We start from the raw sequence: 12,778 nt of genomic DNA, 5'->3' as shown, positions 1-12,778 counted from the left end.
TGGAGCCTTGTTCGTGTAGAAGGTTGCTGACCCTTAGAGGGAAGGGATTTCAGCTGTCCTCAAGTTGGTGGTTTGGTTGTCCTTGTTGATCTGGCTAGCGGGCAGCGTCATTGGCGACGGGCTTCCCGAAGCGTCAGCAAGTTGAAGGGCTGCATCAAAGGGTCCATCAGGGCCGTGCTTGATGGTGGTGTTGGTGTCCGGGGAGGAGTCAGCTGTGCCCTCTGGGTCGGCCGATATGGATAATACCAGGGAGGAGGAGGATGAGGAGGAGATGGAGGATGGTGTGACATAAGGTTGGATTAGACAGTCTGGAATCCACACAGGTGAGTCTGCATCCTGTGGAAATATACAAGCATCTCCTCTCCCCCAGGTTAAAAGTACATCAGGTCTCTTCCAGGCTCCTGTAAGTAAGTCTTTCCATTTGACGAAAAAAGTGAGTTTCTGCTAAATGAAAGTTTCTTTTGCTGATTTACTCAGAGTCCTCGGACTTAGCTGAGAGAATAGCTTCCACTTCTTGATTTTCTACCATCTGTTGGGCCTCAGTTGTTAACTTCTTCAGCTGACCCCATGTTGGCACCTCAGTCCCTTCCATAGCCTTTCTTTTCTTCTTTTTTCCACTTTTCTGTCATCGGGGCAACTCTAAGTCTTTGGAACGATGGGACAAGGAGCTTCTCTGGGTCCATTGTGGTGATGCATGTAATGCATTTACTCAATCCAAGGCAGGCATTTAAAAAGAAAAATCCCAAATGCTCTCTTGTATCCATTTTAAGAGTAGGATTGGCGCTTTCTGCTATTACCTGAGTCCTGATCTATCACCTCAGGGAGAGCTTTCCAATCCTGCACTTTTCCGGGGTAGAAAGGCTGCAGTGGGGTTAAGGATAAGGCTCCTTGGGCCTACCTTCTCCCATGCATCTACATTTACCTTTCCGGCACCTTTCCTTCCTCAGAAAAGCATGGACATACTTCTTGTATAAAACATTCCATCTGACTGGGCGTAACCTTAACTCCTCTGCTAGCAAGCATATGTGTTAAGAGATCAATACAGAGTCTTTTTTCTTTAGACTCAGTATGGCACATCTTCTTAATCTAAAGATCAATACAGAGTCTTCTTTCTTGGACTCAGTATGGCACAACTTCTCAATCTAAGTTCTGTACTATCCACCTTCTTACCCTACTTATCCTCTATAGGGGGGTCTGTAGCACCCTGGTGGAGTCCTATCCGTCCCGAGTGTGGGGGTTCTCAATGGGGCGGGGGGGCTTACCTAGGGGAATCCTGTTCCAGGGTTCCCAAAGGTGTGGACGGAGTCAACGAAGACTATCCACCCTCTTTCTACGGTGGAGTCCTATCCGTCCCGAGTGCGGGGGGCTTACCTAAGGAAATGGGGGGCTTACCTAAGGGTCCCTGTTCGGGCGCCAATTGTTGTGGTCCAGCCCCAGCAGGTCCAGGCGTCCCCAAAGGTGTGGACGGAGTCGGCGAAGAATGAATGACATGGAGGCTACTCCCTCCAGAATCTCCAGCGAAGTTCTGGTCAGGATCTCCAACCAAGTTCTGGTGCCATGTTCTCTCACTAGGTTCTCCAGCCAGGTTCTCCAGGTTCTCCAGCCAGGTTCAGTCACCAGGTTCTTTAGCCAGGTTCTATCCAGGTTCTTTTGCCATGCTCTCTGGCGAGGTTCTGGTTAGGATCTGATGAGGTTCTGATGAGGATCTGATGAGGATCTGATGAGGAGCTGATGAGGAGCTGATGAGGAGCTGATGAGGATGTGATGAGGATCTGATGAGGTTGTGTTGTTTATTGTCTTGTTACATCCGTATTTATACCAGCCGATTTTAATCCTGTCAATTTCTATTACAAAGGTTAGGGCGTTTCTTATCTCCATTCCAGGGAGTAAAGATTATGTAGCTTAACTACCCGCCTGGCACTTAATTAAGGGGTTGTATCCCCTCCCTAACCTCAGGGAAAGATCCCCACCTGGGGAAACAACCTTTCTCGGAGAGGTGACCTTGGTCAAAACACATGGCACTAAGGAGAGCAAACATTAAGAACAGTATGCCATATACGTCAGGTACCTCGAAACATATGCTGTGCAGATGTTTCTTCTCTGCAGCAAGGATGGACCGGCTCCCGGCATTAAGGATCAGACTTTTCCATTTTGCTTGATTATCTGTGACATTTGTGACTTATTTTACATGCCCTTTGCCTTTACAGTAAGAACTCAATATAGGAAAAATAAGTATGGGACAGATTAGGCTTAAATACTTACGTGTGCTGTGTATGTAGGAGCCACCACAAAATCCTTCTAAAATATCTTTGTATTTGAATTGAAAGAATTGCATAGAAAGCTTCCCACTATTTTATCTTTATTGAAGGAATTTGTTTCTCAAATGCACTGTGTAAAAATGACTGTGGTGTACGTCATACTTGAAATGAATGTGTGGTTAATGTATGAAGTGGGTGGTTTGAGGACTGACAGATAACTAACTCCTCTCAATTTTTTCCCCTTTTAGCTTTCAGTTTACATTTTTCCCTTCCTATTCCATTTTTACTTACTCATCCAAATAAAAATATTTTTATCAGCACAGGCTACTGATTATAAATTTTTTGCTTAAGTGCTTCTGGATGGTCTTGGCATTTACTGATTGTCTTCTCTATGCCAGGTGCTATACTTGGCTCCTAACTTTTATGATCTAATTTATTATATTTAGAGATTATATAAAGCTGTTAACTAAAAACATTAGTGTTTTTATGTAGTATGCTCTAATTTCAGCACAGTTAAGACACAGTCCATGTCATACTGAGCATCTTTTCTTGCAATAAGGAACATATGTTAATTTATTTCAAGTGTATGGACTTAAAACATAAACCAATGTGAAGTAGTCACTTGGTACAAACCTGAAAAAGCATATGTGATTTATTCAGTTGGTGAAAGCCCAGTTACATAATGTTATTTGTTAAAAATATTGAAAAAGGAAAGGTTATTGCTTTGTTTTTATCTTCATTTGGGAAATAACAAAGTATTATAATTTTTAATTAAAACTTTTTGCAATGTTTTGGGAATTTTATAGTATAGCAATCTAAGCATAATGTCAAAAACAAAAAGACTTTGTATTAAAGTCTCTTTATTTTCCTAAACCTAGGATGGGAAGCGGATGTTTGGCACCTATTTTCGTGTTGGTTTTTATGGAACCAAGTTCGGGGATTTGGATGAACAGGAATTTGTTTACAAGGAGCCTGCAATCACCAAACTTGCAGAGATCTCTCACAGATTGGAGGTGAATGCTGTGGTGGTTCATAAAATGTCATCTTTAATTTGCAATGATGAGTAGACTTTCAGATCCAAATCTGATCATCTGATAATCTACCTCATGCCAAATAAACTGTTCTTTAGAGTAAAAGGAATTATCTTTCCTGCTATAGTTCTGCTTTCCAACCTTTCTCTATTCTTATCACTCAAAGTGTGGTTCAGGGACCAGAAGCACTGGCATCAGCTGGGAGATTGCTTGGAATGCAGAGTCCCAGGTCCTGCCCCAGACCTTCCTAATAAAAACCTGCATTTTAACCAGATACCCAGGTGATTTGTATTCACATAAGAGTTTGAGAAACACTGCTCTAGGCTTGTTTGCATTCTCAACAAAATGGTTAATTTCTTAAATGTTTTATTCTTACTGATGACTTTACTGGTCTCTATTTCTACAAATTGGCTTAAACTGTGACTTTATTTTTCAAGAGGCTAGGTAAGTCTTGGGAAATATTAAGTGAGACAGTGTTTCTCAAAACTTAATCTTAAAAATTACCTTTGGAGGAAGAGTAGGGTTTCTCCTTTGAAGATTCAAATTTAATTTTTTCTTTTGAATAGTTCCATTCATTGCCCATGCTGCTACTCAGTGTCATATGGAAAAGTCACTACATTCTTGACCCCAGAGTTGCCTTTTCAAAATCTAAACCTATGTAAAACTTCATCAAGTTAGTGCTTTTATTTGAAATTCTAGGGCATTGCATTTAATCATAAAAATGAATGCTGCTTCATTGGCCCGTGTCTGCAAGAAATCAGGCCTCATCAGACACAATAAAAGTAAGATCCTATACATCAAAGATACTGAGCTTCTTTTGTTTCTGCTTTCTGTCCCTTTTTGTTTTTCTTGAGGACCTCTTGTGAAACCCTGTATTTTTATTGAAGAAAATTGTTGTTTTCTTCTACTTTGTGTTATTTAAAGTGAGTGGATGGGGATAATCCTATATAATAAAAGGCTAATATGCAAATTGACCAAATGGAAGAATGATCGGTCACTATGACACACACTGACCACCAGGGGACAGATGCTCAGTGCAGGAGCTGCCCCCGGTGGTCAGTGTGCTCCCACAGGTGAAGCGCTGCTCAGCTAGAAGCCAGGCTCATGGCTGGCGAGCACAGCAGTGGTGGCGGGAGCCTCTCCCGCCTCTGTGACAGCACTAAGCACATCCCTCGAGGGCTTCCGGACAGTGAGAGGGCACGGGCTGGGCTGAGGGACGCCCCCCCCCCCCCCCCGAGTGCATGAATTTCATGCACCGGGCCTCTAGTATCAAATAAATATGGACTGAGACTGGGCTAATTTGTAGGCTAAATATAATTTATTTTGTAATTATTAACATGGTTGTACATAAGCTTACTAAATGGCCTAATTTTGCTCAGGAGTCTCCTTCAGAGGCCTTCTCTAGTCTCTAATACTGTAAACATCATGTAATAGATTTCCTTTTCTTTATTTTAGGGATTTTATGGAGAAAGATTTGGAGAGGATGTGGTTGAAGTAATCAAGGATTCTAATCCTGTAGACAAGTGTAAATTAGATCCTAACAAGGTACGGTTGATTAAACTGTAGTGACACGTAGCCATATTTTTGAGACTGTGATGTTGTTGGAGAAAGACTGTGTGATGATTTATCAGTGAGAAAATGAAGGACTTTTTCCTTTCCCAGGCATATATTCAGATTACCTACGTGGAGCCATACTTTGACACATATGAGATGAAGGACAGAATCACATATTTTGACAAAAATTATAATCTTCGCCGTTTCATGTACTGTACACCCTTCACTTTAGATGGCCGTGCCCATGGGGAACTTCATGAACAATTCAAACGGAAGACCATACTGACTACTTCTCATGCTTTTCCTTATATTAAGACAAGGGTCAATGTTACTCACAAAGAAGAGGTAAGTTCACAAATGGGGAAACTAATACATTGGAGCCATGTGAGAACAGTGTGGATGTGCCTTTATGTACCACCCTTCATGTGGTAGCATAATAGAACTTTATCCATTTTTAAATGATTAACTTTAAGCTTCTTTTTAAGTCCCTAGTTCACACTCAGCTTTTACTTAGAAAGATGATTTTTTATTAAGGCATCCAAAGTTTGGGATTTTATTATTAAATGATAGTTTACAATTGGTCTCCATTTTTTTTATTTTAATTGATTATATATAAAACTCTTTAAATAGTTTTCTATCAGTACCCTACCTAATAGATGTTATTTCATCCAGATCATCTTAACACCAATTGAAGTTGCTATTGAAGACATGCAGAAAAAGACACAGGAGTTGGCATTTGCAACACATCAGGATCCGGCAGATCCCAAAATGCTCCAGATGGTGCTCCAGGGGTCTGTGGGCACAACTGTGAATCAGGTTGGTGCTTTCTGCTGGCACTGTTTAATTTAAGTTATGAATGGAATTTAGAGTGATTTTATTGTTATACTAGAGGCACGGTGCACAAATTTGTGCACAGGTGGGGTCCAGCCGGCCCACCCCAATCAGGGCCGATTGGGGCTGTGGGCGGGGGGTGGGGGGGGAGAAGGGGATGTGGGAGGTTGGCCGGTCCCACCTTTGATCAGGGTTGGGGGGAGCAATCGGAGGCTGGGCTGACTGAGGAGAGGGGCTGGGGGAGGTTGGCTGGCCGGCCCTACCCCCATCAGGCCAGTTGGCTGGCGGCAGTGTACGTCATAGCGATTGGTCTTTCCAGTCACTTGGCTTTTATATACAGTGGGGCCTTGACTTACGAGTGTCCCGACTAACGAGTTTTTTGAGATACCAGCTGTCTCTCGGCCGATTTTTTGCATTGAGTTGATAGAGTAATTTGAGTTAACGAGCTCCTTAATGAGCTCGGTCTCGGAATGAACTAAACTCGTAAGTCAAGGCCCCACTGTACATAGACTAGAAGCCCGTTGCAGGAGGATTCCTGCAAGAATAGGGCTTCCTCGGGCCGATCACGCCACCAAGCCCCTCCACCCAAGGCCGCAGACGGGGGTCCTGGCTGGGGGCAGGGCTTAGGCGGCACACAGGGGCCCAGATGGCGGCTCGCGCTGGCCCGCCCTGCCTGCAGTATGCAAATTAGCCGCCATCTTTGTTGGCAGTTAATTTGCATATCGCACTGATTAGCCCATGGGAGGCGTAGCGAAGGTACGGGCAATTACCATGTTTGTCTATTATTAGATTTTACAAAGATCATAAATAAGTGCCAAATCAAGTGAAAAAGATGTTAGAACTGGTTGCAAAAGACACTGAAAGTATAAATATAAAGGTAAACTGAAAAAAGTTTTTATTATCATCTCAATGGTAAAGATTTTCACTCCTGCCTTCTACACTGCCTGCACTGTCTGTTCCTAAACATTCCATTAAGAAGGAATTGGGCCCTAGCTGGTTTGGCTCAGTGGATAGATTGCCGGCCTGCGGACTGAAGGGTCCTGGGTTCAATTCTGGTCAAGGGCACCTACCTCACTTGTAGGCTCCTCCCCACCCTGGGCCCTGGTCAGGGTGTGTGCAGGAAGCAACCAATCGATGTGTATATCTCACATCAATATTTCTCTCTTTCTTTCCCTCTCTCTTCCATTCTCTTTTAAAGATCAATGGAAAAATATCCTCAGGTGAGAATTTAAAAAAAAGAAGGAATTGGTTCACTTAGAATAGCCTTTCCTTTTTGTACTGAAAGAATGTGTTCAAAAAAGGAAGGTTCATTTTCATCTGAACACCTACTGTCTTACATATTTCCTGATGTTATTTTCTCCAGATTGCCACACTGAACTGTGAGGAGTAAATAAGTAATGTAGAATCATTTTGAAATTTTTAATAATATATGCACACAAAAGAGTACTGTAGACTTGTCATATGTAGATTAGAATGCATCCCATTGTCTCTCTGATGATGATTAGGGAATATCCAAGGTAAGAGGAAATCCAGAAAGGCTTCAAGTAAGATTTCACATATTATGTCTTACACTATTTTTTTTCTTTATATTTTTATTGATTTCAGAAAGGAAAGGAGAGGGAAAGAGAAATAGAAACATCAATAATGAAAAAGAATCATTGATCAGCTGCCTCCTACACACTCCTACTAGGGATCAAGCCCACAATCTGGGCATGTGCCCTGACCGGGAATCGAACCATGGCCTCCTGGTTCATAAGTTGATGCTCAACCACTGAGCAACACCAGCCGGCTGTCTTACCCTATTTTTTAGGTTAAAGGAATAAAGCCAAAAAAGAAGCAAACACTTTAAGACCTTTAACCCCCTAAAACACACAAATAATATAACTTGCAAAAGATTATCTTCTTTAATTTACAGTGCTGGGAACAGATTTCGTATACTGAGGAAATGTTTCAGGAAACCAAGTCTAATAATCTGAATTAACAATTGATTGCCAGTAGCCCAAGAATTTAATTTAAATGTAGTAGACAAGAATATAGACTTGACATTAGGAAAAACTAAAAACATATGGCCAGAACCTGTCACATACACATATGCATTAAGCTTAAATGCAGCCATTTTAATGCTAAGAAAAATCATTCAGGTAACTTCTATCTCTCTGATTTTAGAGAAGACAAAACACTCCTCTTGTTTTTCTTATTTTACAGGGGCCTTTGGAAGTTGCCCAGGTTTTCCTATCTGAAATACCCAGTGACCCAAAACTCTTCAGACATCACAATAAACTGCGACTCTGCTTCAAAGATTTTACTAAAAGGTATTCTAGGCTTCCTACATAAAGATCTTCAAATTGAGAACGTCTAAAACCACACTGTAAAATAATGTCTTAAGGGACAATTGAAAAGAGAAAATATAGGAAAGTGATTCACAATGAAAAATAGTTGTGTATTTCTCCATTTACTGACATCTTTTAAATGTTTTCTTAATATTATTTTAATTTTCTGTAGAGGCCTTATATATCTTTTGATTTATTCCTTGGTATTTAATACTTTTATGTTTTTGTTAATGGTATCTTTTAAAATTGTGTTTTATTTACTGGTATACAGAAATGCATTTGAATGTGATATATTTTACATAAGAATGTTGCCAAACTTACTTGTTAATTCTAATAATTAATCTGTAGAATATTTTTACAGTGATGTTTAGGATCTTTGGCACTATGTTGAATGGTAATAGTAATAGAGGCATCCTTTTCTTGTTCCTGATCTAAAAGGAAATGTTTTCACTATTGAGTGTAATGTTTACTTCAGGTTTTTTGTAGATGTTTTAACTAAAGAGGCTCCCACTATTTGTACTTATGCTAAGAGTTTTTTTGTTTTGTTTTAAATATATTTTTATTGATTTCAGAGGGGAAGGGAAGAAAGATAGAAACATCAATGATGAGAGGGAATCGATTGGCTGCCTCCTGCAGGGGATTGAGCCTGCAACTGGGCCTGTCAGGAATCGAACACTGACCTCCTGGTTCATAGGTCGGTGCTCAACCACTGAGCCACACCGGCCAGGCTATGCTAAGAGTATTTTATAATTACAAATTTAAAACTTTTATTAAATGGTGTGTGTGTGTGTGTGTGTGTGTGTAATATTTGTTAATACAGTTTCCTATTATTTTACTTGGGAGTTTTGCAATTGTTTCTAAGGATGAGATTGAAATATAATTTTTTCTTGTAGTTCCCATTAGGTTTTGGTATCCCAGCCTTGAAAAATGAGTTGGAAACTCTTCTCAGGAATAGTTCTTCTCTCCCCTCCCCCCCCCACCCCCTACCCCCCGCCATATACTTTGGATTTTTTTTTTTTTTAATACTCTGGAATTGTTACATTGGGATTATTCGTCTTCACAGTGTTTGGTAGAATTTACATGTTGGTGTTTTCTTTGGGGATAGATTTGTGACTTGGCTGATTCTATATATTTGATGGTTTTAGGATTATTCATGGTTTTTATTAAGTCTGTTTTGGTAAATTATATTAATCTAGAAAAGTATCATGTCAGATTTATTACATTAACTTGTACATAATATCATCTGTGCCTTTATAAACTTCTGCTGTATTTGACCTTATGTCTCCTTTTTAATTTCTAATAGGGATTATTTAGCCTTCTCTCATTTAATCTTGCCAGTGCTTAGTCTTTTTTTTTCTTTGAAAGAACCAACTTTTGTATTGATATAGAGCTGTCATACTTTTAAATTTATTTCCTTCCTTATACTTCAAGTTTGTTCTGTTCTTTTTAGATTGCTTAGCTCTTCAGTTTTAGCCTTCTTTTCTTATGTAAGCATTTGGGGCTATATGTTTTCCTCTGAGCATCAAGTGGTGATCTGTATATATTGTCTTTTAATATCCTTTCATTTACCTATCAGAGTCCAGATATTTTTTCTCAAACATCTGAATAAACTGTTATCAAGAGCTATTCATTTAGAAACATTAGGACACAAGCAAACCACTGTGCCAGATGCCATTGGTGCCTCATAAATGAGTATGGCTATTATATTTCTTTTATTTTTTATTTTTTTAAATATATTTTATTGATTTTTTTACAGAGAGGAAGGGAGAGGGATAGAGAGTTAGAAACATCGATGAGAGAGAAACACCAATCAGCTGCCTCCTGCACACCCCCTACTGGGGATGTGCCCGCAACCAAGGTACATGCCCTTGACCGGAATCGAACCCGGGACCCTTCAGTACCCAGGCCGACGCTCTATCCACTGAGCCAAACCAGTTACGGCTATATTTCTTTTAGTTTAGAGCTTCAAGTTTAGTGGTAATAGGAGGAAGGAAAAATGGCTTCAGAATTAATATTTAAAAATACACAATTTTTTTCCTTGTTAAATTTTTATTGAATAAAAATAATTTTCAATTAAATGAAAACTGGAAGTGAATGTTAGATTTTTAACAGCTGATCATCTGTTCCCTTTCTTAAACCTAATATAAGACAGGATATTTAACAATCAACCAAGAAACTGAATGTCCTCATCATGGTGTGTATATATATATATATATCACTAACCCCTCAAACTATGCCAGAAGAAAGTTTTTGACATCACTGTTTTTTCTAGGTGTGAAGATGCCTTAAGAAAAAATAAGAGCTTAATTGGGCCAGATCAAAAGGAGTATCAAAGAGAACTGGAGAGAAACTATCATCGCCTTAAAGAGGCCCTACAACCTCTGATAAACAGAAAGATCCCTCAGTTATACAAGGTAGTATTACCCGTCACCTGCCACAGGTATGCTTGTTTTTCTGTTATTTGGATTATGTTCAGAAAAATAAAATCTGCTTGAATTATTTGTTTTAATAATGAATTAGTGTAACTTTTATTACATGGTTTTAGATATTGTGTCTCCTGACAAGTTCAACTAATATAAGCCTTTTATATCTCTACATGAATCAGCCTCCAAGATATGTATGTAATTCAAGAGTCACAAAGTTGTGTTAAATACTCATACTAACCAGGACCACATATAAGTCTGGCCTCTTAAAACTATTCCTTTTATTAAAGTCCTGTCACACTTCCTAGTATTTTTGTGGGAGAATTCACTGGAATATATCAGGAACCGGGTATTTGTTTCCCTCAGCCCTGGCAGTAAATAGTATGCAGTGTTCTTTTTCATTTGTATTAAAACATATAACCACATTGAGGATCAAGAAGGCTTCAGTGTTTTTCTCTACGTTCCAAGTGTGACACAAAAAGTTAGAAACAGAAATAACTTGGAATTTTCTACAACTGATCCTAGTTTACTTGAGCAGTTTTTAGATTTCTCCTCTAAAATTTCTTACCTTGAAAAGGTTGTTGTGGACATTAAATGGCATGTACATTTCCAAGGACATTGTACTTTTTAGTGCCTCAATTCTGGACAGGGCATGATAAGGTAAACTGCTTTTGCATTTTGAAATCTAAATATATATACAAATTGAATTATTGTGGCACCAATATGTTACCACCTTCTGAATTAATAACAGTAAAGCCATTAAATTATACTTACCTAATTAATATTTAGAAGGCCTTTGAAGTTGCTTGTAAGAAAACAGAATGTAAATGCATGCTATAATATACTACAAAAGAAAATTATTTGATCATCTGGAAATTAGTTCTTATTCTTCAGTAATCTATTTCTGTACTTCTAGGCCTCTGAAAACAATCGTGTTCACTCAAAAAATGCCTACCTGCCTGCTATATGTCATGTCCCCTAAGAAAGCATGTAGATTATTTGAATCTGTTCCACAATCTACAGGAGCAGAGGGAGATCAGAGGGCCTGTTTTAGATCCTTCCTCTGGCAAAATATTATTTTGCTTCCACCATCCCATACAGATGTGAATACCCAAGGTGGCTTCCTCTTAAAATTGCCAATGGGAAGCAATACTAGTCCCCTCCACTTTTGGTTTCTCCTTTCATCACTTTGGAGTTTTTCTTCTTGCTGCCTCTAACCCCCTTCCACCAGTTTTATACTCTGTTTAAATGACCTAGAACGAGGGTGCTGGGTCCCTGAGGTCATCAGGCAGTTTCCTAATGCTTGTCTCACTTCCTTCAAATCTCTCCCACTCTTTTTGATGGAAAGACTGTATTCTTCCTATCTGAAGGGAACTCCCTTACACTGTTATCCTGAGCTTTTGCCTTCTCAACTATCTGATTATGGTCAATCCCCCAAGATTCAATTCTTAATGTTTGCAAGAAGTTCTTTGGAATTTAGAAAAGCTCTTATGAACATTATCTAGCTTTTAATACTGCTACTTTCCCTGGAACCAAAAAAACCACACTAAGAAATTCAAAGCTGAACATGACTTTTTTATACCTGCCCTTTCCTTTCCTGGAGATTGTAAACCTCAAAGATTAACCTTAATAGCAGGAAGGATAAGTGAAAGAAATTAACTTAAGGATAAAGGAAAATACATTAAGAGGTATTGAAGAATATTAGTCTCCTCACTATTAACTAAATCTTTAAAACTTAGAAAATAAAGCTTCCTTAGAATTTAAAATTTTTATTTTACTGATTTAAAAAATCTAGGATATTACTTATTTGTAAAGTATTAAGATAGTGGTCCTCAAAGTGTGGTCTGGGACTTCTGTGAGGGTGCCCCTGAGACCTTTTCAGGAAGTTTCTGAGTCAAAACTAATTTTATATTAACACCAAATATGATTTGCCTTTCTCACTGTCATTCTCTTGAGAAAATACAGTGGTTTTCTAGACTACGTGCAACGTGATATTGTAAAAGACATGAGAACCTAGGTCTTTTATTAAGCCAGACATTAAATATGTAAGCATGCCACTATCATAAAGTTTCTCGCAAGTTATTTTTAATAAACTATTTATGTAATGGGTTATTTTGTAAAAAATAAGTTGAATTTTTCTTAGTTTTAATTTCTAATATGATAAATGTAATCCACATAAACAAAAGCTTCCTGAGTCCTCAATTTTTAAGTGTAAACATGTCCTAAAATTCAAGTTTAAGAACCACTGTTTTGAGACTTGAAATTTAGTGTTTTAAATAAACACCTGCCTTTTGCCTTTTTTTATATATATATATATATATATATATATATATATATTATTATTATTATTA

At 38.7% G+C, this 12,778-nt stretch overlaps 1 protein-coding gene across 5 annotated transcripts in view; it reads left to right on the top strand.

Annotated features, from left to right (window-relative positions):
• Nucleotides 1-12,778, top strand: part of DOCK7 (dedicator of cytokinesis 7) — a 163,422-nt gene that overhangs the window by 149,129 nt on the left and 1,515 nt on the right. For all 5 annotated transcript variants that reach the window (XM_023754662.1, XM_023754661.1, XM_023754665.1 and 2 more), the window contains 6 exons: nucleotides 3,137-3,271; nucleotides 4,745-4,834; nucleotides 4,952-5,188; nucleotides 5,516-5,659; nucleotides 7,880-7,986; nucleotides 10,277-10,444. In XM_023754662.1, the coding sequence (XP_023610430.1) occupies nucleotides 3,137-3,271; nucleotides 4,745-4,834; nucleotides 4,952-5,188; nucleotides 5,516-5,659; nucleotides 7,880-7,986; nucleotides 10,277-10,444 (881 nt within the window). The remainder of the gene's footprint in view (nucleotides 1-3,136; nucleotides 3,272-4,744; nucleotides 4,835-4,951; nucleotides 5,189-5,515; nucleotides 5,660-7,879; nucleotides 7,987-10,276; nucleotides 10,445-12,778) is intronic.

This window comes from Myotis lucifugus, unplaced genomic scaffold (assembly GCF_000147115.1).
Source record: "Myotis lucifugus unplaced genomic scaffold, Myoluc2.0 scaffold_63, whole genome shotgun sequence".
NCBI lineage: Eukaryota > Metazoa > Chordata > Mammalia > Chiroptera > Vespertilionidae > Myotis > Myotis lucifugus.
The sequence above is the reverse complement of the archived record's forward strand: the minus strand, read 5'-3'. Positions and strand labels throughout refer to the sequence as shown.